The sequence below is a fragment of the Cylas formicarius genome, unplaced genomic scaffold (assembly GCF_029955315.1).
Source record: "Cylas formicarius isolate icCylForm1 unplaced genomic scaffold, icCylForm1.1 PGA_scaffold_7__23_contigs__length_41026272, whole genome shotgun sequence".
In the NCBI taxonomy this organism is placed as follows: Eukaryota; Metazoa; Arthropoda; class Insecta; order Coleoptera; family Brentidae; genus Cylas; species Cylas formicarius.
This window is the reverse complement of record NW_026844352.1, coordinates 10,683,125-10,710,153: the sequence shown is the minus strand read 5'-3', so window position 1 is coordinate 10,710,153 and position 27,029 is coordinate 10,683,125. Positions and strand designations below refer to the sequence as shown.

The window sequence follows — 27,029 nt, the reverse complement described above, 5'->3', positions numbered from 1 at the left end:
TTGGAAAGTTGCGTTGAAGTATATTTTGTGATGGAACGCTTGATATCTTTAATGTGGAAATTATTAGAGAGTAGAGCACAGGTAGGGTGTTTTAAATCTGGATTCAATCTCTCGGGCTGAGATAATTTTACGGCTCTGTAAACAAGAGAGAGAGAGAGAGAGAGAGAGAGAGAGAGAGAGAGAGAGAGAGAGAGAGAGAGAGAGAGATGACCAATGATTTTTATGCCGGATGGTGATGTGACAATGCATTAAGGTATCGGTCTGTGTGCGTAGTTTTCTGTAAACACAAAGACCCAATGTTAGATCTGATTATCTAATCTAAAGTAACTAATATAATGCTTATTAATTGTTCAATGAAGTGAAAGGAACTAAGTACGAAACTATCAGTTTCCCTGTAAAGGGTTTTCATTAAGAAGCTAGATATGTTGCTAGAGAATAAGTTGGAGAAGCAATGGTGCTGTCAATAGGTCGAAGGGATAATCCTGCTTTGTGAATTTTCGGGAGTCCGTAGAGACGAGGAATTTTAGAGTCAGACTTTTTCACCAAGATTAAAGGTTGCGTTCCATAGATGACGTAGGATCTTTTTTAAGTTGACGATATGAACCGTCTGTAAGAATATCTTCAATGTTTTCCTAATATTAATTTGTGTTCATGACCACCGTAGCATTTCCTTTATCTGCTGTTAGGATTACGATGTCGGGATTAAATTTTAGAGATTTTAGGGCAATGTGTTCACGCTTTGAAATATTAGATTTAGGAGGTTTTGATTTTTCAATTCATTTTGATTTTTCAACCTTTTGAAAGAACTGATTTTTCCGTTTCCGAAAGTTGTTGCGATGATACATTGATCACAGTGTTTGATAGTTGAGAAGAGTTTGATGGTTTCACTAGTGTTGACGTTAGTTTTTCAAATTTCTAAATGTGATTTTGAGCAGAAGATAAACGAAGATTTATAGCTTTGTCATGAATCGTATTTGAAAAGTTATCGAACTCTGATGGGGACGAGATGGAAGCAATTTCAAGATGTAGAGACAGAAGAGTCTTGTTGATTTGGCCTATTTCATTACGGGTAATATAAATTTAAAAAGAGCAACTAGATTTTCGAAGAATTTTATAAGCGGATGAGGTTTTGACATGATGGGATATTTTAAGAAAATTGTTTATAACGTTACGGTCTCTATCACGTAACGAAAAGGTCAGTGTACAGAGTAATCTTTTTTTTTCATTCTTAAAGCCCAGTAAATTTTTATATGAATATTGCATATCGAAAAGTGTCTTTTACAAAATTGCAAGACATTTGGCAGATTCAAGGCTGATGAAAGTTTTGTCTCCTAAATATTATTATGAATAATGCTAACGGAAAATATATTTATCATTGCAATGTAACCGAAAAAATTAAAAACTTTTATAAAACAAGTTAATAAACTCTTTGTTGCAATTAGTCCTTTATATATGTTAATTACACGGAAATTAGTTTTCAAGAACACAAAAAACATTACAATTTATAGGATATTGGATTCTATTTAATTTACTATTACATTTAATTACAATGTTAGCAATTTAATAAAGAAAGTTTCACCAAAATAATCAATCAATCTTGTCTACCACCAAAAAACTACCATACATGCATTTCTGAAAGCAATGTTTATCTGATAAGACTACATGTACAAATTCCATCATGTCTACGGAAGTTAAGAAACGTAGTTATAACTAAATTTTATGTATAACATATTCCCAAAACTTAAAGCGGAGATATTTATCGTTTAAAGTGCTGAACAAAATCAAATATATTAATTATACCAATGTTTGTATTGCATAAAATTAATTTCTGGGAAATTCTCGTACTTTTAGAGTGAATTTAGGTTATCTTCAAATGAAGATTTTCTTAAACAATTCCTTTGACATCATTCATAATAACATTTAGCAAATGGGCATACTATCTAGGAGAAGGCATCGGGGCATAAGAGTTAAGTGAACGAAATAACAGAATAATACTTTCTCTATATAATAAGCCCAAGATCAGATCGCAATCGATTTCCACAACGTAGGCCTCTACAGTTGCTTCTTGAACATTTTTTCCAATTAAATTTTTCCGGCCAGTTATTCACTATCCCATAGTTTTGTAAAAGTGAAACTAAATTAATTTCTTTATCATTTTATTATTATTAATTATTTTGCGCTTTGCGCCTATGTTGCCTATGTTTACGCCATAAATACTAATTTCATTTGCATGAAAGAAAAACTGCAATTTTTTTGTCCCAAAGTTCTTACAATTCTAACCCGTTGCAATATTTTCATGTAGAAATGGTATCATGCCCATCGGGCTTAATAATAAATAATTAAATATATCATTTACCTTTCGGTGGATTCGGTCGCGTTGTCTTTCTTTTCTTCCATCTGTGGTAGAACTTTCTTGGTATTTTCTGCAGGCTCGTCCTCGTCGAGCGTTGGCGATACCAACTCGGTGCTCTTCCAGTTTTGAAACATCCGCACGAAACCTGATTTAGGAAAAACATATATCACAACTTACGTGACTACGATTCGCATTTGTTCAATGCAGCTTACCGTTTTTCAACGAGGTACTGGTAACTTTTTCCATGTTGGTAGAATTTTTTATTTTGTTTGTCAAACCGCTTTTGATTAGTTGAAATTTCTTCGAAGTTGAAACCGAAAAGAAAGAATCCTTTATGGATTCGAAAGTACGCGATCTCTGATAAATAAGATCCTCATTTAATGACGTCTGCTTCTGAATATTCTTTTTAAGTCTTTCTTTCTCTCTCAGTCTTTCAGTTGATAAAATATCTTCGTTAAGGGACCTCTGCTTCAAAACGCCAACTCGGGAGTACCTTAAAACGCAATCAATTAAGTTACGCGAGGTGTTGCAAAATTGAAATCATTTAATTTAATGGCATATTTATGAGTCAAAAATAGGGCTTATTTTATATACATTGATACAAAGCACTTATGGCAATTTCCATTCAACTCTCTCTCCCTCACTAATTAACTGTAAGTTTATCCGCAAAAATCCGGGTGCTGATTACCTGTTATGAAAAATTTTGAAGTCGGGGAGGGCGGTGATCAAATTTTTCATATCTGTAGGTTGATCCAAAGCTTCGTCCGCATCTTCTTCACAAACCGACTTTTTCTGCTTCACCAGCTTTGGCTTCATTAGTGTGTTTTTCGGTGTCGTTTCGTCTAAATGGTCTGGTGAGCTGATACGGTTCTTTTCGCCATCCTTTTGCGTTCTTAAATAGTTTCTAAAAAAGTACTGTAAACATATAAATCCTTACGTAAGAGTTATCTTACTCTATGTTGTTGTTATTTTCGTGGGCAGTTTTGATGTTAGTCATACTTTTTGATTTAAGGCTGCCGATGTCTGCTGCTAACTGGGAAGCCGGAAACGTTTGACGACGTGGTGGTTGAGATGGTTCATCGTCATCAATACGTCGTAATTCTATAGGCAAATCTTGGATATTTTCGGCACAACACTCGCAACACTCACATCCATCCGGATCGTACCTAAAATAGAGATAGTAATTATAAAGTATCATAGTATATCTAATTTAATCAAATCTATACTGATCTCTATTAATTTCTACAAGACCTATTTTATTTTACATTTTATTTTTATCAAGCATAAAGGGTAATAAAATTCCATTTGATTTGATTGGCCTCTGAAGTTATTAAAGATGCAATTAAGTACATGGTCAAACTGTGATCCTTTGAGTAGGTTTGCCACTAAAACAATTTTAATTTTAATATACTCTTTTGATGAATCAACCAGTGTTTGACATGAGTTGGAATTTTTTTTTGGCGAATGGTACTGGGCGATTGTAGTTCAACTTGTGCTCCACTAAACGGAATTCTAAGCGCAAAAGCTAAATTAATTAACAAACCGTTTCTGTGGTGGTTGTCTATTGGCACAAGTGGTCCAGCTTTCCAAAAACCAAGGTCTGTGGGACGCAACTCTTCTTCCCCCACCCGCCAGTTTCTGAATCGCCCTTCTAACAAAACTGTAACAGGTTTCGTTGGGAGACGACAACGAAGAACTGCTGGGAGATGAACTTCGACCGGGATCTATTGAACGACCCTTCCGATGATGGTTGCCTCGTCTCTTTTTGGGCAACATCAGTTTAGACCTGCGAAAACCGTCGAGTAAGTACAAAAGTCCTCTCCGACACTTGGACAGGCAACCTGAACGATTTACTAGAATCACTATCGGATGTCTGAGTATACGCGTGATATGGCGGGAGTCCGTCATCCTCTGAAGTGTTTGTGGTCGACGTTAATTCCAAAGAAGGCGTGCTTATGTGTTTGGGTTTGCGCCACGGTACCAACACGTCTTGGGATTCGAATTTCCTGTGACTTTGTTCCATAGCCCAAACCGTGATAATTAAGCGACCTCCTATACGTAGGACCCTGGCTAATTCCCGTAGAGCACATACTCGTCTTTCCGTTGTTGCCAAATGATGTACTACTGATATGGATATGACAGCGTCTAAGCTTTCATCGCGAAACGGCAACGACAAATTATCTAATTCGATAACCTGAAGAAAAATAGCGAATTTGCGTTTCATGAAAAACATATGCCCCATTATTAATCCGCCCAGTTAAGTTCCCTAGTGTACTGGTAAGTGAAAAAGTTATTATTTTAAATGTACATGATTTTATAAAATACCGCAATTTTCAAAGTATTGCAAGAGAGAAAGACAATAGGTCAAGTGGGACCTCCCATAAAAGGTCGCTCTATTTATTTAAAAAAGGAAATATAATGGGTACTCCGTTAATAACGAAAACACTTTTCTAGGCCATTTTAAAAATATGGATTTTTCAAGGAAAAGGCATGAGCACTGAGAAGTACAAAGCAATACAGTACCAAGAATGTGACAGGACAAGAATATAACGATTGTTAAGGTGCCTTCGGGAAAAGAGGAGATACTAATTATCCATATTGGAAGTGAATGGGATATTTACAACAAGGTTTGCTAACCTTTTAGTCGTGCCAGTCGTACAAAGTAGTTTGGTGAAAACTCTACCGTCATCTTGGAGAAGAAATTATTGACTGGTTAATATCCAAAAATACTAAATTTGACGATAATTTGTTTTAAAAAAAGAACTATAACAAATAGCAAATTTACAAAAACATTCAGTCGTGGAAAATACAGCAGAAAATAAAAAAAATAATTTTCAATTTACTCTACACCTTTCTGGAATAGACTTTAACAAATACGTCGACCAAAGTGGACGAACATTCGTCATTATTCTAGAATTTGAACTTGGGGGGGGGGGGAAGAAGTGGTTCAGTGTATTTGGGGTACAACGTAATTAATCTATTGTATATGAATTTCGAAACGCACCTCATTTTCCTTTTCTCGCGCTAGTTTGCCCAGTCTAGTCGATTTCTCCCCTCCTATGTTAAAAATTGACGTATTTATGTTCAAATATTTTCCGTTTCCACAGCCTGCAATCAAACGGTATTTTAGGAAAATGGAGACTTTATACGAACTAACACAGCAGAACTTTACTGACCAACGTCACAGATCAGAGATCCTGGTTCTAGGTCCTCGAGAAAGTTTCGTATTTTCGGCCACGGTTTGCTACGAGGGTTGTCATAAAATTGCTCGTAGACATCGTGTACGTAGGCCTGTTCCAAAGCGACACTACGTGCTACCCTTTCATCTGCTATCATTTCCGGTTATCTAAGGAAAAATATATTGATCAATTTGGCGGTCCTAGTACAAAATGTGTATTAGCACCGAACTGTTCTTTTTTCTTCAATGACATCAAAGACTTTTTTATGACACGAAAAATGGAAACATTTGTTAGTTTTTTTTACTACACGACTGTACTTTTTTCTATAGAATATCTTAGGTCGTAAGTTCATTACAGGAATAATACCTTATTTTAGAACCTGTTAAAAACATAAGAAAACCTAAAGTCAAAAGTTTTAACTTTAATATTATGTGTTTATAGGATCTGGCGATAAATTAAAGAAAATTGGTAATACGACAAACATAAAGGAGTGGGTACTTGAGCACAGTAGTATAGTAAAAATAACCTTGTAGCGTTTTAACTATTCTATTTGATTTTGATGGTACTTAAATATTTGCGACATTAAAAGTACATATATTTTGAAACGAAGCTCAAAAATTGCTCAAATTGAGTTTCACCTTTAATCTCGATAAATTGTCAAAATTTCAAGTTTTATTTTTATTTTTAATTGTAACCAAATAAAAAAAAACGTTTTGCATATCATTTCGTTGACTTTTATTTCTTTATAAGAAGTGAAAGGAAACTTTTTAAATGTCTACTAATAAACTACTACTAATAAAATTTTGAAACAAAGCTCGTTTCTATTTACTAATACTTTCAAAATATTATATTGTTATAAACAACTTTCTGATTACAAAAGAAACACTCTGGTTTTGAATATATTTTTTAATCAATTTATATTTTATACATAACATGCTATACCTGTATAAGCAAAGGTTTTAGGTCAAAAGTGACATTTACAGCTCTTACATATATCGATTTTTAGGACTAAACGCCTTTGACTTGATTGATTGATTTCTTTAGTGGTTTCTGTTGTTATATATTATTTTATAGTTTAATTTTCTATTTAAAAAATTGGTTAAGTAAGAGGGCTTAAAACTGTCATCGCATTTTGTAATTGAATTGAACATTTTATTGGTAATGTTTTGAAATATCTCAATTTTTAAAATACTAAATTAAAGTATATAATTTAAATTTGGAAAAAAGTGACTTCCCATTCTATAAAGAAATCAAATATATAAAAAAGACTTTTAGTCGTAAAAATTGATTGATGTAAGAGTTGCAAATGTCACTTTTGAACTAAAACCTTTGCTGACTTATGTATAGCATATTATATAAAATATATATATTAATTAAAAAATATATTAAAACCCAGAGGGTTCCATTTGTAATAAGCAAGTTTACATACTATACATACTAGCAAGTTTCGTTTTTTTAAATTTAGTTAGGGGTAAATTGATTAAATGTAAAGCTCAATTTGGGCGATTGTTAAGCTTGGTCTGAAAATATGTGTCTCTATAATGCCGCAAATATTTAAGTACAATCCCAATAGTTAGAAAATCAAATAGAATAACGCCATTTTATCATAAATTCAGGAGAATAGTTAAAACCCAACAAGCTTATTTATACTTTACTACTCTGCTCAACTACATACTCCTTCAAGTTTGCCGTATTACCGGTTTTTTTTTACGCTAGCTAATTATTAAAGCTAGATTCCAAAGTTAATGTAATAGCTTTGTTAATCAATAGTTTTTAATATTTACTAGATTGCTTTTTTAGGTAATGAAAAATGTTTCGAAAATGAATTACGAAAATTTGCGCGATAACCGTAAAACTATTTCGATAAAAAATGAAAAATGCACATTTTAATTTAATCCAATTATCAATTTAGTCTACGCTAAGCGAATTAACTGATTCAAATTTTTATTAATCCATTTTTACTGTTAACGTTTTTCCAAATGAATCAAAAATGTTTGTAATATACCTTAAACAATTATTTAAGTAATGAATGCGGAAAAGCGTAGTCATTTTACCAAACTAAAATAACCCATTACTAAATAAGTAAATCTCTTATAATGACTCGAGAAAACTTCATTTCTAACCATATATCAAGAAACAGGTACTAATTTTAAACACATTTATGACCTTTTCTTTTCTGATAATTTGCTTAGTCTCGTGTAATTTAATTTCTAAATCCAAACATCGATTTTGAAAATCACGGAGCAAATTAGGCAAACGAAAAATATTTTTGACAGTTCGCATAACAAAGTTAATTCAAGTTTGCTTCAAAACCGCGTCGGCGTCGGGCTTGCTCAATAATAACGCATGAAAACTGGTGAAATTCTGAGAACTGGCGAGGTTAGCGCAGTTTTGAAACGGAAACTCTACCCACGACGTTCGAAAACAATTAATTACCTTAAGACTTTATCTCCGCCCACTCCCATTGCCTTTCTAACCTGCTTTATTCACATTATCCGTATCAATGAAGACCCCCACGCACTAGTCCAATGTCAAAGTATCGCGACGCCAGTTCCGTATTAGATCAATTTCCTTAGACGAGACGACGACGATGAGAAAAATGTAATGTACTAATTTTTAAAAGAACCTAATTCTAACAACTGTGTTCATTGTTGTGAGTTGTAGATAATTGCGTCAATATATACAGGATGTTTTCTAATTTAATTTCAATGATTAAAAGGGAGATTTTTTGGTCCATTTAAAAAAAAAACTTCGTCTCAATTCATGACGTCTTAATTTTTGAGATACAGGGTGGTAAAGTGGTAAAAATAAAATATACTTTTTTAATATCTGTAATACCTCTTTAGATATTTCAATGAAATTTGGCACACATGTACTATATGTGAAAAGGCATTAGTTATTGTACCACAATTTTTTAAATGCACCAGTGGCGGGCGTACGAAGTTTCTCCTCTCTATTTTAGCAGACATTGATGGTAAGTCATTGATTTCACTTAAAATAAAAATTATTAATAAAATATATTAATTTCCCATAATTGCTAAAGAAATTTATTTTCTTGATTTTTTTCAATCCGATGTACGATTTTCGTTTAAAAAAATAAAAACATCTTCCCTGCATGGTCATAACAATATTGTTAATATGACAGCATGTAGAGAAATTAGTTTTTATTTTTAAGTGAAAACCTTGCATCTAAGTGGCGCGTCCCTGATTGTGTATTAACAAATAAGGTTTTGGTTAATTAAGTCGCCACTGCACTGATAAAATCGAGATTTTTTTTTGTGAAAAATAAAATATCATGTTAAATGTAGGGTGGTGGTTATCTTCCGGCACAAATCTTCCTATCTCTCTAGAAACTTTACCATTTACGTTAGAAAGTCCAGAATTCTACCCTAATAGCTCTGAATATATTTAACGTGCCTCAAATCAAACAAATTATTGAGTATTTTCATTTTTTGCTCTTTTGCGCGCTCTGTCCCAAATTACAATCTTATTACTATACAACCAACACAAGGCTTCAAAATATTGAAAAAATGCTAACAGCGTTTGAGTAATGTTAGGAGGTACATAAACCGCAAAGATTCAGATTTGAAAGTAGTTAAAATTCAATATACAAGGCTTCTCGTGTAGGAACACTTTTGTACTTTTGAAGAATAGAATTCGTGTAGAAACGAAGTATTTCAATGAACAACCGTTAATTTGTAGATAGTATTAAAGTAGCCTGTGGAACTTTTTTTGAAAAATTAAGTTGATTATTTTTTCCTTATTTTAGATATTTTAAATCAGTTATGTTAAAATTTGCCTACCTTTTTCTAATACCCAAGCTTGAGTTGTGTGTTTAAATCTATCTATCTTTCAAATACCTTTGGGAAGCATATTGTAGAATCTAGGAGCAAAATATTTGAGTGAATTTTCGCCCAGTGTTTTTGGAGAGGTAGTTCGATATGCATTTTCTTTGTTTATAGTTTCAATATGATACATTTTGTGACTTTCGCGAATGACTTCTTTCTGATAACAATTTAGAAATTTATTAGTAATTATCAGAAATTGCTCCCCGTCCTAAAATTCCGTATGTTAAATGGCTTTGTGCTAGAGGTATATGAGAAATATAGAATAATTTTTCGGTGTTTTTTTATCCGAAAAAGAAAAGTTAAATTATTTGCATGTTAATTGATTGTCAATGGTTATGTCAAGGTCCTTGCATGTGCACAATATTTATATTTTATAAGTTTCAAGTTGCTTAATCTAGGCAATATGTGAATATGTGACTCATATATGTCTAATTGAATGTCAATACTTAAGGGTGCGATTTTTGTCCTGTCTTAACTTTTGAGATAAAGGGTGGTAAAATTTTCAAAAATAAAACATATTTTTTTTAATATCTGTTATATCACTTTAGATATTTTAATGAAATTTTGCACACATGTATTAAGTGTCATTATTTAGGGTAGGTAGGGTAGGGTATAATAAACCAGCCTACCTATGCTTCATTGCTCTCACAAAAGCATTTGATCGTGTTCAACTTGAAGATGTAATACATTTATTGTATAACAGAAATATACCCATAAATATTGTCCAGACGATAGAAAATATATACTTGAACAATAACATCCAAGCCCGTATTTATTTTTCACAAAAAAAAATCTATCTAAAACAAAATATTTTAGTTACCAACTAGTGTCTTTCAAAAAAAAATTATAAGACTGTTCTGTTTACTTTTACCGTTTCAATCAAATAACATAACATCCTAACAAAAAGATAAATAATAAACGATTTTTATTTAAAAAAAAACACTACCTACTATTAATAATTTTTAACAAAACTGTCTGTTAATAAATTAGTAACAAGCTTTTTGAAAAAAAGTACAACACAGATACTAGACAAGTTGTTGAAAGTGTTCTCCACCTTGAAGGATACACGTTTCAGTTATTTTCCCCATAAGCCGCCACATTGCTTTCTTATTAAACCGCCGAAAGCTCTTATACGATTATTCAGCTCTTCTATAGTGTTAACTGGGGTGCGATAAACCAAACCGTTAAGATGCCCCAAAAGAAAATGTCCAAACTATTTAAATCTGGGGACCTACCGATCGGTTATTAAATGTGTGATTTAAATATTCTCTTACTTCAACACTAAAGTGGAGTATTTTAATAAAACAGATAGAAGAAATAATAATGAATAGTAAGAAATAATAAGGATTATAATTCTCTGCATGCTGTCATATTAACGATATTGTTATGAATATGTAGAGAGGAGGTTTTTATTTTGTTAAGTGAAAACCACACATCGGATTGAAAAGAATCAATAAATTAAATTTCTTAAGGAATGATTGTAATAAAAAAAAACAATATGATAGTTGGCCTATATTTTGAAGCCTTGTGTTGGTTGTATAGTAATAAGATTGTAATTTGGGACAGAGCGCGCAAAAGAGCAAAAAATGAAAATACTCAATAATTTGTTTGATTTGAGGCACGTTAAATATATTCAGAGCTATTAGGGTAGAATTCTGGACTTTCTAACGTAAATGGTAAATTTTCTAGAGAGATAGGAAGATTTGTGCCGGAAGATAACCACCACCCTACATTTAACATGTCACTGAGAACGAAAACAAATTTTATTGTATTTTGTACGGCATTATCGATTAGTATGTACCTCGGTGTATAATTCGCAGCAAATCATATCCTGCCTGGTTTACAACCGAAGCAATTAAACTTGTGAAATGGAAGCAGAGAATTTTTAAGAATTTGACGCCAGTACAATAAATTACGTTCGAATATTAAGACACAGATTAGCATTGCTTACATTAATTATTTAGCTGAAGTTGAGAATTTTATATCTAATGACTAGAATGAGTTTTCGTTTTTAATTAATTTAAAAAAAATCGTCGATATCGATACCTGGCGAAAGCTCTTGCCGATTATTTTAGTGGTGCTTTCGCTGCACCATCTGGGGTAAGTCACCATGTGATGATTCAATACTGCCAGCATTAAAAAGGTCAAAGAAAAAAACTTCCTGTGGTCCTTATAGAATACCTAACTTTTTGATTAGAGATTGTGCAGTTCCATTGCGAAAATCCTTTTCTGATCTTTTTAATCTTGTACTTAAAACACATTTTTTTCCTAACAGCTGGAAGGAGGCTAGAATAACTCCGGTGTCTATATTATCACCTTTTGCGAGGGCTTTGGAGAGAGCAGTATACCATGGTATTTTTAATAAGGTTAACATATTTTTTACCTCACGATAGAGTTGGCCATGACATTTTTAGCTGGGGTTCAATGCAAATCTAGTATTGTTCTTTAAGTCGTACTTGACCGACATAGTTCAGTACGTCGAAGTGCTAGGACATAAGTCATATGAGTTCATTGCCACAAGTGGGGCTCCGCAAGCGAGTACTGCCTTGCCTTATTATTATAAGAACTTTCTCGAGTCGATAATTCAGCATAAAATAGTCTCAAAAGTTTTAGCCTTCGACATAAGTCCTGGTTATGGCCAATCCTCATTTCAAGTATAACTCAATTTTCAGTTTTCTGACCACAACCGGCACACCCGATATATTTTTGGTACACTCTAGACAAAGAAGTCCTGTGGCTGTAGCTGTGGGTGCCCCAAGTCAAATTTCAATAGATGCTGCAGGACAACCAAACTCTATATCTCCACGAAATTTAAAATCGATAGCTTCAAATTTCAGAAACCCACATGTTTTAAAAAGATAGCAGCCCAGGTAGGACCGCAGTTTTTTAGATATGTTGTGCGGCTCGTGTTGTTTAAAGCAAAATTTCAATATTTTAGCTCCAACGGTTCGAAATAAGTCGCATTAAAATCCATTCTACAGAGAACGGAAAATAGACAGATTTTTTTTGTGAAACCTTTCAGGAAAAATGACGTAATTCTTATGAACTGTGACAAGTCTACGTTCTTGGAAGTAAAAGCACGTTCATCGTTCTCTTCAGGAATATTCAGCACTATTCTAAAATTTACACCGCATATAACATAAAAAATTTTGGGTTATTTTGGATTCCCGAAAAAAAATCTAGAAAACCATTTATCCGATTCGAAAAAATCTTTGCCACAGGGTTTCAAGGTATTTACGGTTTTGGTCTCTCGTACAGGGTGTTCGAAATATATAGCTAGAAATTAAATATTTCTCGAATAGAAAATTTCTGGAACAATGAAGTTCTCGAAGAATGTTAAAGTAGGTAAGTACTAACAATTCAATACCGCAAAAGGTAAAGTATATTATTTAATAATTATTATTACCTGAGAAGATTGTCAGAAATTGAAAAGTTAAGATACACAGCCTTATACTTATTATGATATTAAAATAATAATATTTAATCGTATAATATTCAAAAATTACATCAAATTACATTAATTTTTATATTTCAGAATTGGGTAGAATATTGTAAAGTAATAAAATATTGAAATTTTATTCATTTCAGTCATTTATAAATTAACGTCGCGGCAATCCATTCTATAGATTTAATAAATGTCGACCCATTTTCTAAATATAACATTAAATTAACAATTCATCTCTAAATCATTTGTTAAATATTCATTTAACGAACAGCAGATACCTACAATTGGCAGTTCAAACGAAAATTGTCGCAGGTAATACACACTGTCCGGTCAATCATAAATGTGCCTCAGAAAGAGTAGAGCTACACAATCACAGTGTGCAATGTACAGGGCGGTCAACCAACAGAGAAAAAAATATTTGGCTAAAAAATATCCATTCGAACACATATTGTTTCGATATAGTCGAAATAAATGGTTTTGTTGAAATAAGTGTTTTTGTTGTGTTGTTTATTCAACGCTTGGTGTTATTGACTGAAAATATATTGTTGTTTTTTTTATTACCTAGGACAAATTCCTAATACCTCGTATTAATCTCCATCTGTCGCCCATGATTGGTACTAACCTCATTCATTTAGATTTCTGAGAGGTATTTTAAAGTGCGTTATCTTCAGTCCTACAACAACAAATATATATTTTATAATAGGTGCTTAAGTTAATTTCTTGATAAAAACTTAAATAAAAAATCGGAACAAATTATGAAATTTGCAGCTGTCACGAAAATTGTTTTAATTCAACGATATTATTTTTGGAATTTTCTTCTGTTATCCTGTACGATTCAACAGAACGAGAGATAGGAATATTAGCGTGTCCTATTTGTTAATCTCATGTTAACGAATATTATTTAAAAGTATTTAAATTTCGTACCCCAAAACCTATTAACTTTTCCAGGTTTTACTTGAATCTAATTTTATTGACAGATAATTTCTGCTTAAAGCGTTGTAACACGACTTATCAAAAGTGCCACAAATAACATATGTTAAAAGCTTATCCAGCCGCGATATGATACGGTATGAATTCCTGGTAAACCGACGTTGCCTATATTGATATTCTTTTTATTTGATTTGCAATGGCACGGCAAAAATTAACTGTAACGCATATGGATTACATATTTGATAACTGTTCATATAAAATAAATAAATTTTGGATATTTGCAGTTGCCAGTTTTGCCTAGTGAAACGTCTGATATATCCATTGTCATATCCATAGATATGATAGTTTTGCTTTTTCGGTATATATATATATATATATATATTCTCACGTATTGATTCACGGATGGAAAAATGTGATGACACTATATTCCGGGATATCATCCGTTCGCTCGTTGAACTCCGACTGGAATCCTGCATCCGACTGGAATCCTGCAAATCTTGCATCCGACTGGAATCCTGCAGACGTTTCGCCAAAATCTCACTTGGCATCTTCAATGCTCGCGTTCCGAAAACACTTCGAACACTGGGTTTCGAAGTGTTTTCGGAACGCGAGCATTGAAGATGCCAAGTGAGATTTTGGCGAAACGTCTGCAGGATTCCAGTCGGATGCAAGATTTGCAGGATTCCAGTCGGATGCAGGATTCCAGTCGGAGTTCAACGAGCGAACGGATGATATCCCGGAATATAGTGTCATCATATATATATATATATATATATATATATATATATATATATATATATATATATATATATATATATTGGATGTAGTTTCTTGGACCGTCGCGTGTATATTTACTTCAATTTCTCTTGGGTATTCGGTCTCTCGAGTTTGAGAAGGGCCATCCGAGATTTAAAATCTCGTTTTTAGCCAATGACATTTAACATGCACTAATTTTCCATGACTTGCTTAGTTTTTAAAATACAGGGCCATTTTGGAAATCTGAAGTTTTGGGGCACCCCTCGTATCTCGGGTATCCTATGAATTGTCTGAAAAGTGAAAATCGCATCCGATATATATATATATATATATATATATATATATATATATATATATATATATATATTCTCACGTATTGATTCACGGATGGAAAAATGTGATGACACTATATTCCGGGATATCATCCGTTCGCTCGTTGAACTCCGACTGGAATCCTGCAAATCCTGCATCCAACTGGAATCCTGCAGACCTTTCGCCAAAATCTCACTTGGCATCTTCAATGCTCGCGCTCCGAGTGTTCGAAGTGTTTTCGGAGCGCGAGCATTGAAGATGCCAAGTGAGATTTTGGCGAAACGTCTGCAGGGTTCCAGTCGGATGCAGGATATATATATATATATATATATATATATATATATATATATATATATATATATATATATATATATATATATATATATATATATATATATATATATATATATATATATATATATATATATATATATATATATATATATAAAATAATGGATAATGCGAGTTATCACAGTCGTCAACCATATAAGGTTCCATTAGGTCACAAAGTTCTTCTCCCACTTTAAATACTAGTGTTGTAGATTTAATTTTAAAAAATGTGTTAATGAGAAACCCCCGGATATTTAGAAAAATCCGGTTAAACATGTAGAAAATTCCTATAACACAGATCGTTTTATTACCTTCAATAACACCAAACCGTTTATGTATGAAAGCACTATACTATTAAATCCCGGCCAAGAAAAGGTGGTGATTAATGATAAGAGTTTGGAGATTGAGTTTCTTGCACCCGCTTTTCCACCTCCAGCTGGTTAAGTTAAGCGACTATAGTTTGGAAAGGCGATTATAAGACAAAAATAATTATGAATAAATCTACGGCAAGTCGTTAGCGCAAACACCCTTAATATGTGATAACGAAAAATATTTATAAAACAAGAACCTGGCGTGTTGTAGATCCATAATTTCAGATTTCGTGTTGGTTTGGTTTATGAGGTGAAGAATGGCACTTCCATGTCCGCCGCGATAACAGGAAATGTAACGTTTAGATTTTACGTAAAAAACTATGTTTAGCATGGCTTATTTAGAATTTTTCAAAGTAGCTAGGCCTCGATCGGTTACCGACTATTATATTTGACGCCACCATTGAACATTAGATATGGTTCTGTAAGTAATTTAGATTTTATTAATTTAGTGTGGATAGATATCAATAATCAATAATATTGGAAATATACCTAAATGACATCTGAGCGTGGTTCACCTGAAAATGCACTTACCAAATTTCACAAAGATATAGTAGAAACGTTTCTTAGGAAATATATAAAAAAATGTTCTTTTATATGATATTTTTTCGATAAAATAATAATATTAACAATAATAATAATAAGAGTCTTTATTGAGATATTCTCAATTCTGAAATTTTTTGACAAAATTAATTAATACCAATACGAACTAATATACTTACATACTTACGTCTCAAAAGGCCAAATCTAGCTTAAGAGACATTAACCATTTTTCGAATGTTACAATAATAATAAAGCAACGAGCTATAATAATAGGAGTGGGAGAATAATAAATAATATTTCGGACAAAGGCTTTCCAACAAATAGACCTTAATTTTTCTCAGAAATACTATAATTGAGGTAGATTTAAAATATTTATCAGAATTACTATAAAGTTTAATTACATTATAGCTAAAACAGCGTTCAAATATACAAGAATTTAATATTAAGCCATTTCAACTTAAATATTTTTTCTGATATACGATCAAATTTCGGAGACAATAAACAAATCGTGCACTACTGACCCGATTTTTTTCTAATCTGGTTTTATAGGCAACGGTTAACAGTGAATAGTACAATAGAAGATAGTATACAACTTTAGAAAGGATGTATGCCTCCGAGAGTGTACTTCAAAATTCATTCAATTTGCGAATAGAGTTTTGAGGAATATATAAACCTTTTCAGATAGAGAAAAAATGTAATCACTATATCTCACTAGCACATCTAAGATTTCGATTTATTCGGAAATTTTGGATTTTCATTTTCCAATTGAACTTTAATATAATCACATATGAAATCGTAGCTTCCAAGATTGTGTTTTTTAACTAAATTAACTCAAAAATTACCCCTTTCATTGCCATTAAAGAACTTCTTATATTTACAAAGTTCGCGTAGCTATTTTTCAATAATAACTTTGTTCTTCCAAGTTGCGATCGAGACAAAGGCTCGGATAGTAAATGAATTGTACAGAGGTTTTCAGGTAAGCGAATAATCGCGCAAAAATGTAAAATACTCGCCCGCTCTATGTCATCCCTCCGAATAAAGAGACCGCGGTTTTTCAAGACTCGCAGCGTATGGTCTATTGATCGTCCGTTCTCTGTCTCTCTTCCCATTCCACACTCCCAAATTCATTCACAAAATCATTTCTATATCTGTCGAATATAAGACGGCCGTATTTTTTTTTAATAAATGAGATTCGCGCCTCTGGATTATTAATTTGGTGTCAGCTTTGGGGTTTACTTACGTCGTCGGGACGAAGAACCGCGTACGTCCGCCGATGAGAAAATCGACCGTAAAGTTAACGTTTATACAACAGTGCTTCCGCGATTTTCGACGAAAATTGATGTCGTGCCTTCCGCGTTACCGTAAATCGACATAGTTCGAACATCACAAGAACCATAGATAGGCTGCTGACATACCCGTCGTATATTCGTCGCCAGACTAAGTGTGGAGGCGGTTTGACGTCACTGGCATGCGCTCGTGGTGGATGCGTCGACGCCATGACGACGACGTTGGATCCGACCCCGCGACGCTGCCCCTACGTGATCGACGAGGATTTTTCGGGCGCGGACAACGCGCACTATCGTACACTATCATTTATATTTTGACAACTACCCAAAGAGTTTATTATATACAGGGTGTTTCAAAACAAATGAAAAATCCTAAGCGGGCGATTCCTTGCTTAAAAAAAGGGAAGTTTGTTATTTATACTATGGGTCAAAAGTCAATCATTACAAATAACGTGTATTTTTCTATTTAATTGATAAAATAATAAAATATTAGGGATTTATTACAATTATAAAAACAGTTTCTGCTTATTTTCTATTACCTTTTTAACTAAATTTAAACAAAAAACGTATCCATATTTTTTTTATAACGAAACTTGTACTTCTATATCATCTAATATTGTCGCTTTATTTGACGTTGTTCGGGTTCAAAAATGTTAGTTTTTAATTATTTTCTAAATACAATTGTTTGGATGATAACTGACAAATAAACTTAATTATTTTTCTAAATTATATGTCTTTAATTTCTTTTTTTTTATTTAAAAATTTTATGAAAAAAAATAATGAAGAAAATTTGGGTAGACCAATTCAATCCTATTAATTAATTTGAAAAAAGATGCAGAAGTGTTTTTATAATACCATAACATTTTTCCGCCATATTTGTAGCGCGATATCTTCCTAATGGTTGGCGTTTTTATAGCTAACTACCCTTTTTTAAATAAGGAATCGCCCGTTACTTTTTTCGCATTTGTTTTGAAACATCCTGAATATAGCCAAGTCCAGTTTTATCATGCAGGTCCAAAGGTCGCTAACTATTTGAATCAAATCACAAAACACAGAGACTATCAAAATGTGGTCCAACTACAAATGTGCCGGAAGAGATGAACAATTGTGTTTATTATTTTAGTGTGGTAAACGGCATTTGAGTTACGAGTTTAATAAACGAGTGACGTAAAAACTTTACCAAAATTGTTGCAAACTATACTTTTTCTACGACCGTTAGCTTTTGGGTACATCTTTGCAAAACAACATGAATGTATTGACTTACATGACGGTCAGAATTAACAAACGTCAAAATTCAAGGCGTGCCGTAATATCTCCGAAAACATCCGATTGCTCCCAGCCCCGCGCGGTAATATCCCGAGCGGCTCGAATCCGTGGGACAAGAAACTCTCATGGTAAAGTGACGCTTCCCGCACGCTAGGTTGGGGTATAATGTAAGGTAAAGTAAATTTAAGTTATTTTACAGAAGGGAGTAGAAAAATTATATTACAAGGGGTGTTAAAAAGTTTCAAAAAAAAAACTTATATTAATGGCTTTCGATAATTAATTAATAATCAATTGAATGTTATTTTATTGGCAACAATTGTAAACAGTCCAATTTATTTTAGAAACTTTTTAAATTCACTGGTATTTAATCAGGATAATTATTTAAAAAAAAATGAAACTTTGTCAGAAAGTCTCGAGGAAGCAAGGTATTTGATAGGTTTTGATTTTGATATTTTTTTTTGTTTTGTAGATCTCTGAAAAACGAGGCGTAAACGATATTTCAAACACCCTGCACTGAAACATTACAAAAATTGGTATAGCTGGGTCCTAAGTACTCCTGAATTCGTTGCCAATAATTTTTTTTAAATCCCTAATAGTACTTCTGACTTGTCTCTCTTTTGTTAAATAGTCTCAATTGGTGAAAACACCTTTAGCAGCCCAAACGTGGAAATACCTACAATTTTGCAACCCTTAATAGAAGGCATCAATGTTGGCCTCCTAGCGGAACATCCTAACGCTTGACTGCACTCCACTCCATCACGGTTGAACGATATAGTCTACTATATAAGCCTCGAAGTGTTAGAATTAAAATTAGCCTGCACTTGAAAACGGTTCGTGAAACATCTACCCGAAATTTGTGTAAACAAAAAATAAATACATTGGAAGTTCGACAACATTTTAATATTTCGACTGAATTATTGTCTACCACCTTCAAGCAACGGTTCAAAACTAAATAGCTATTTCAATTTTTACTGACAATTCCGAGCATTTAACCTACTTGAAAGATCTTTCAGTGTTATGGTATGAAATACACAGTTCTTCTCAGGATGAAATACATTCTTGTAAATTTAAACGCTGCTTTACCTATAACGAGATTAAAGTTTACAATAATTATAATAAATATTCCGAATTCATCTGTTAGAATCCAGCAAAATAAAAATAAGATCCATCTGTTGGAATTACAAAAGTTTCTGTACTAAATAAATTATTATGCTACCAACAATGAAATTTGGACTCTTATTATTACTATATTTACTTTATTATTATTGTAAAATTTGAAAAATAGTTAATGTTTAGTAACTGACATCAAGATCTTAAGCCCGACTTCGCATTTTAAGAGGTAAGTATGTAGTTATATTAGTTTGCCTTTTATTCTTAAAATATCTCAATAAAGACTATTATTATTATTATTAATGGAGGGGGATAAGCAAAAACTTTTTTATATAAAAACTTTGTGGCGTGTTCTCGTCTGGACTTATGTACCAACAAACACAAATGTTAATAAATATAAAAAAAATCAGCCACTTAACTTTTTTAAATGGAACACCCCGTATATTTTTATTTACGATGGAAATCATTTGAATGCAATTTAAAAGCATTTAGTAATCGTAATTGTTATTGCCTCGAAAAACAAAACATTGTTTGCAAGTTTTGATGGCACGCTGATAGATATCAAACGACGATAGTGCGGTAAACGGCATTTGACTCACGAGTTTATTTGACACGAGCGGAGCGAGTTTTTAATAAACGAGTGAGTTAAAAGGTTTACCGAACATGTTACATACTATACTTTTTCTACGACTGTTAGTTTTTGAGTACATTTTCGCAAAACAACACAAATACATTCACTGACATGACCGTCAGAATTGACAAACGTCAAAATTTAAAGCGTGGGAAATATCTCCGAAAACATAAGATCGCTCCAAAATCCGTGCGGTAAAATCCCGAATGTGCGAAATGGCTCGGATTCGTGGGAAACAAAACTGACGTGGTAAAGTGACGCTTCCCGCACGCTAGATCGGTGCATCATTAGGTATTTTACAGACGGGAGTAGAAAAATTATATTTTCTAGAAACACGATTTATATTGGTTATCCGACCAAAAATATTTTGAAAAAATTTAAGTCTTTGCGGATGCCACTCAAGTTTGTAATTATTTTGTCCTTGACAATTACAAATAATTTTAAGGCAGGGAAAAATGTCCATTTTTTGGAGAAAAATATGGAAAGTAAAGCGACATTCAAATGGAAGTTTATGAAATAGAAGAGTGATTCAGGCTACTGAAGGTGCCAAACGTTACTAAGAAAATAAAATTAGTTGAAATTATTTAATATTGAGTGAAAACACCAAATAAAATGAAGAAATATGAAAGAAATTGTTTTCTTTCTTTTCATCACGCGTCCTCCCAATTTTTCAATTTTGATTTTTTTATGGACGATTTATGCAAAATAAGATATACAAAATACAGTCCGAACCTGTATTAAATGTCAAATTAAAAAATGCTTAATTGTGAAAATTTTAAATTCGGAAAAATAAAGAAAAAGTGCCACCATTGCATTAGAAAACTAAATATTATTCTAAGCATCACGTTAAAAAATAATTCGTTCTTTTCAAATGAAAAAGTTTTATTGTTTCTTTAAAGCAATACTAAATGATTTTATAACAGATTACTTCTAAACTCTAATTCTAAAAATCCTTAAGAGGTGCTGGAAAGTGGTTTATTTTTATAAGTATATTCTTCCACTTTTTTTAGTAGACCTGAATTTTCATTTCATTATGGTATGTGCGACGATACAGATGGATATTCATTAAAATAGTATATATCGACAATTAAATCAAATGAACAAAGGTCTGGCCGTTAATTTACAACAATGGTACCTATCTCTCAACGTTTATCCCCCAACCGCCGAAAACACGGCAATATCGATTATTTAACCCGTCTCAAGGGTAGTAGTCTAAAATCCTTGAACTCCACTGAATGGACACGGGATCCCATTCAGTAGACCAGCGGATCAGGTCCATATATCCATGGCAGCGCTTGTAATTGGCCCACGTCACATGTAGGTACACCAATCCATTGATTCCTTACGAATTCGAAAATAAAGCAGATTTAACGTGGAAATGTCTAAATGTCTTTGCAAATCCACAAGGAACGAGTTTTTTAAAAACGTTTGCCACGCATCTGTAACGTTTATTATAATTAAAATAATAATAATAAGGCTACTTTTACATGTTTGCTTCCCAACAGAGGTTAGATCAAATTTTTGTACAATGGTAAATAGTGTGTTAATAATCATGTCTAATTTTTATTCTTATTCTTTTCTTTTTAACCCGTCAACCCGCAATCGCATTTGACGTCGACGTTTGTTAAGCCAAACTGACCAAAGCAATGGGTTTCCGCGCAAGGACGCTAAGCCAAAAGAGGTTAGTAAATAGTTAACATAGCTGTGTTCACGAGCCCGACATAGAGGAAGTATGACGTAGTATCTCATCTCTTTGCAAAGATTTAACCATAGGTACAGTTTTCTAAGTAATAGAAGTTGTCCTTACAAGTATTACCTTCTTAGTTATACATCAGCATCAGTCCAGCATCAAAAGTCTAATTGTATGGTCTACTACAAAAAAAAACGTATGAAACTTGCTTCGAATTTGTGACGTCACTGCTTGCGCAATACAAACTGTAACCATCCACCTTAACTTATTATGCTTTCAATATTGTTGTTGTGGCAATAAATTTGGTTTGAAAGACAATTTTCTTTTTACAAAACAACATTACTATCAAATCATTGAATTGTGTGCAGGAGTAGAGTGACACTTCCGAGCTTTGGCTTAAGTTAATTATACGATTCACAAACACTGTTGGGCCCGACTACTAAGATCATTTGCCCATTGCCGACTTCCGTCGAGGATTTTCGCTTATGGTCAATGACCAACACATACGAAGAAAAAAATAACCAAAATTTGCTCAGCTAGCAAAGAACAGTTTTGACCGATACCATAAAAAACCGCCATCCCCCCCCTTCGACCGGGGACCATTCGGGCCCATCCGGCCTCCATATCGGCGTGAACGGTTAAAACAACGGGGCCGGCGGAACTTTTACACTTAAAACAAACACCAAACACTGCCTAAACAGAGTCACACAAATTGAAGACCGATACCAAAGATTTTTCGAACGAATACAGTGGATTCTGCTAGGAGCGAACGGTGGTTAAACCGCCGCGTGCAATGCTGCACCACAGAATCGACCTTTGGCTTTTATCCTCTTTGTGTTAATCGTATGAGCTTCTGTTCCAACAAATATATACTGTTCTCAGAGACAATTAATTCAACTTACCAAAATGACTTATTATGTATACTATGTTGTAATTTTTCGGTGGTTTTTGGGAAGTTACTAGAAAAGCATTATTTTTAATAAATTTCGAAAAAAAGCTGCATTTGGCGGACGTAGCGAATTGCAGGTTATTTGAAATCAGAAACTTACTATTAGAAATTCTCTTTTTAGCACCTTTATTTGGTAATTTTGGTATCAGTAGCCTTATATTTTTATCTCCATGAATTTTCAGATAACTTATATACATATATATATAATACCTGTATTATAACCTGTCCGTCTTTTTAATTTCGTGCTGTATTTAAACATTTTATTTGATCCAATTGTAATTTATAGGTAAAATGGAAAAACCAAGCTCAGGAGATCAATTCAATCTTAAGTGGAACAATCACATGGCAAATTTCATCCAGATTTTCATTGAACATCAAAATCAGGAATCCCTAGTTGATGTTACCCTGTCATGTGAAGGCCAATATATTAAAGCTCACAAATTAATACTGGCAGCATGCAGCGATTATTTCCAAAGTGTCTTCCAAATTCATAGCAATGTTACGCAGCCATTTATTTTATTGAATGGAATTCGGTTTCGAGACCTTAAATACATTTTGCACTTTATGTATCATGGTGAAGTTAAGGTTTTGGATAAAGATCTTCCAAATGTTTTGGCTCTAGGACAGAGCCTGCAAATAAAAGGTTTGATATTATAGCAATATATTTCTACTATTTATAACCTTGATTTTTTTTAAGGTCTGTGTTCGGTTAAACTAAAAGATATGCCAGATCATGAGTCACCTCGTCCTAATATAAATCAGTCTGCTAGTAATATGGAAATAGAATCAAGACCTCCAAGTAATTTGTTACCTACAGAAGTACCTAAAACCTACTTGCCTGATCAGAGAAATGATCTTAACCAAGATATAGATGGTAAATCCACTAAACTTTCATCTTTTCCTGCTCCAGTGGTACGGAATTCTACACAGACAGGTCCAAACAACCAGCACACAAATGAAATCATATCAGATTTACATCCACCACTTAAAAAAAGAAAAAATCTAACTGAGGTGAGTTTAATATAGGATTTTTTGCCTTTATATATTTTTTCACTATAAGTGTACTATTAGAACACAAGTGCACCAAGTATAAAGCTGGATAACCATCCAGAAGCTGTTGACTATAAACCCAGAAGTCCATTCATGATTTTTGCCAAAGATTGGAGACCAAAATTGGCTGCAGAATATCCAGGTTAGTGGTCTATCAATCATTATGTGATAAATGTTATCGAAATTGTAGACAAAAGCAACAAAGAAATTTCAATTAAATTGGGAAATATTTGGAAAGCTCTGACACCAGAAACGAAAAAGGCATACTATACCACAGCCAAGAAAACTGAAAAACATAAACAAAAATATACAGAGTGAGTGAAAATTACATATACAAATAATTACTTATATCAAAAATTCAGTGTTGATCTATTATGCCTTAGAAGAATTTACAAATTAAGTAGCAAAGAAATCCTTTGTTTCAGTTGCACGTTCATTGGTGAGGATGTAAAAAAATTAAAAAGTGATGCCTACAGCGGAAATGTAAGTTATATATAGGTTAAAATTAATAAAAGTAATGAAATTGACAATATAACATTTAATTTGTAATTGGCTTAATGTTTGCCTCATATATTTTTTAGAACTCGCCTGTAGACCCATTAATGATGATTCAAGTGGATGAAGAATCGATATTGCTATCTGAAGATGAATAAATGGAACCTTCTTTTGAAAAAGTTTTGTCCATAAAGTCTACCATAATAAGTGTGCAAAAATTAACATTGTTATTAAACAAATGAGACGTTTAAGATTACTTTAATTATAAAATTCGGAATTTGCCAATGCCTTGAGTATAGTAAATGAATTCTGTGGTATCCTTACATTGTGTTCTCATTAACTCGGAAAAAGTGTTAAAGCCTCACACCAGTGCTTTTGTTTAATAACACTGTATTTGCTCTAAATTCTGGCGCCTACCCATTTTTGTACATTTTTAGAACCTCATATTAAGGTTAAGATGATTTTAATGTAGTATAAAAACAATTCTAAAGCATTTCAGAAGTTAATTAATCTTTAAGAAAATATTTGAAATAAATGTATGGTATTGTGTGGATTTTTTTTTAATGAAAATAACTGACCCATCGCTCTCCTAATATTCAAATAAAATAGTACAGTTTCTGAAACTGCCGTTTGCTTCTAACAAAGTAATGGCACTATTGATTTGTGACAATAAAGCTACTTGGTTGAATGTATAACACTTAAAGTCGCTTACGACAGATGGCGACAATGATTAGAACCATTTATTCTAAGAAATGGAATTCGTCCAACCAAATTTGCTTCGGAACGCAAATAAAAAAAGCTCAGACATGTCATGGAATAAATGACAAAGGTGTAATTTTACATTAAATTAAATTTTATCGCAAACGATAAATAATACTACGCGCCTTTCACAACAGATGGCGACAGTGATTACAGTAATATATGCTAAAAAGCTGAATTCATCCAGTCAAATTTGCTTTGCAATTCAAATAAAACCTCAAAAGGGCTAAATAGTAAATTGGAAACGAATAAATTTCGCTTTCATTCAAATTTTATCTCGCAAAATCCAAGTAGTGCTTTTCACAGTTTACGACAGGTGTCACTAGTGGTTCAAATAGATTTATCATCGCTTTAGAATTTGGATACGGCGATGAGTTCTCCCTCTGTACATCTTCATTCCACAAAAAGATACCCCCAAAATTTATTTTCTTGATTTGTTTCCTTTTTTAAGCATAGACGGGCACAATTTCTAATTAATACTATGGTGCTAGTAGTTCGTATTTTTTATTATTTATTTTTTTTTATTTGTTTTTATTTATTTATTATGGGACTAGCGAACTTGCGAATAGGCAAGTTCTCGCAGAAAAATCGCAGCATATGAAATATATAAATAATTTATATTGGTGCATGACTATGGAAGTTAAATTCCCAACTTTTGCAGTCTATCCAAATTTTATATTTATGATAAACTAATTATTTGATAAGCCACTTTATTATATAAACGTTCCAGTGTTTTGTACTGTAGCTAATTCTTGGGAAAATCGGCTGTCAAACATTAATGCAGTTATTAAATCCTATAAACTAGAAAAATAAACAATTTGGATTTGGTTTTCCGTTTATTTATCTGAATCTCTACCAAATACACAAAATCCATAGATGCAACCACAGTCCTAAATATAACACAAGATTTCTAATGGATTTCATATAGAGTAGATTTGCTTTGTATTTCTCAGTTTTCAAACAGAATGTGCGGATTGTCCAGTTCGCCCATTCGTTAAATTCAAAACTTTTGCTGATCAGTGATGAGATCAATCAAACTATTTACAGGATGGTGTTTTATATTTTGCATTTACTTTTATATATAAAAAGAAAAAAAATAATACAAAAGCGTGTTGCATCTTTATATTTTTTTAATTAATTTTAATATTAAACGTTATTTAATGACTAGCACAAAATGAATAACCTTTTTGGTTCTATGTGATTTTAAGATGTACAATGGGAAAACCAAATTTGCAGCTGTGGCGTACTTATCACTAAATGAATCCATAAAATAAAAAAACACATGCATTTAATAAGAACGATTTTTGCGCAATATATTAATTTCGACTTTGCACAATAAGCAAATAATTAAAACTACTTATTTTTTAATTGTAAATCGTTTCTTTTGTTGTTCATGCTAGCGTTAAATTGCATGCTGCATTAAATTATTAGGTCGGTGAATAGCAATTGAATAATCAAGCCATTTCGTTGTGTAATTAGTTTGTTCAATGCATTTTATATTTTAAAAGTATATATAACATAACGCGACTCGTCAAATTTTTTAAATTTTCTGATACAACAAACGCTATGAAAACCTGACCTTGGATGGTAATAATTATTGCAATTGCCATCTCAAAAATGTATCGATTTATCAATAACATCTTATTCGAGACGAATTTCTTTAAACTAGATTTTTAAAAACGTCGGTGGCCTTTAACGCAAGTCATAGAAAAAAAGCACTTTCAATTGT

The 27,029-nt window shown here is 32.7% G+C and overlaps 2 protein-coding genes across 3 annotated transcripts in view; one reads left to right on the top strand and one right to left on the bottom strand.

Annotated features, from left to right (window-relative positions):
- Nucleotides 1-17,487, bottom strand: part of LOC132704962 (uncharacterized) — a 32,575-nt gene extending 15,088 nt beyond the window's left edge. Inside the window, exons 1-9 of the mRNA XM_060675321.1 lie at nucleotides 17,305-17,487; nucleotides 5,530-5,699; nucleotides 5,358-5,461; nucleotides 4,195-4,547; nucleotides 3,897-4,139; nucleotides 3,307-3,519; nucleotides 3,042-3,257; nucleotides 2,566-2,846; nucleotides 2,357-2,498 (exon numbers count right to left, since the gene is read on the bottom strand). Of these exons, the coding sequence (XP_060531304.1) occupies nucleotides 2,357-2,498; nucleotides 2,566-2,846; nucleotides 3,042-3,257; nucleotides 3,307-3,519; nucleotides 3,897-4,139; nucleotides 4,195-4,547; nucleotides 5,358-5,461; nucleotides 5,530-5,689 (1,712 nt within the window). The 5' untranslated portion in view covers nucleotides 5,690-5,699; nucleotides 17,305-17,487. The remainder of the gene's footprint in view (nucleotides 1-2,356; nucleotides 2,499-2,565; nucleotides 2,847-3,041; nucleotides 3,258-3,306; nucleotides 3,520-3,896; nucleotides 4,140-4,194; nucleotides 4,548-5,357; nucleotides 5,462-5,529; nucleotides 5,700-17,304) is intronic.
- A 5,441-nt stretch (nucleotides 17,488-22,928) lies between these two features.
- On the top strand, nucleotides 22,929-25,082 carry LOC132704858 (broad-complex core protein isoforms 1/2/3/4/5-like). Of its 2 annotated transcripts, none has more exons than XM_060675153.1 (7): nucleotides 22,929-23,129; nucleotides 23,283-23,639; nucleotides 23,694-24,007; nucleotides 24,068-24,188; nucleotides 24,237-24,360; nucleotides 24,472-24,529; nucleotides 24,628-25,082. In XM_060675153.1, exons 2-7 carry the CDS (start codon nucleotides 23,288-23,290, stop codon nucleotides 24,697-24,699), a joined length of 1,041 nt encoding a protein of 346 aa, XP_060531136.1. In that variant the 5' UTR covers nucleotides 22,929-23,129; nucleotides 23,283-23,287; the 3' UTR covers nucleotides 24,700-25,082. The 2 variants fall into 2 exon arrangements, with proteins under 2 accessions (XP_060531136.1, XP_060531134.1); XM_060675151.1 differs by having other exon boundaries at nucleotides 22,932-23,073.
- Nucleotides 25,083-27,029: the final 1,947 nt, after the last annotated feature.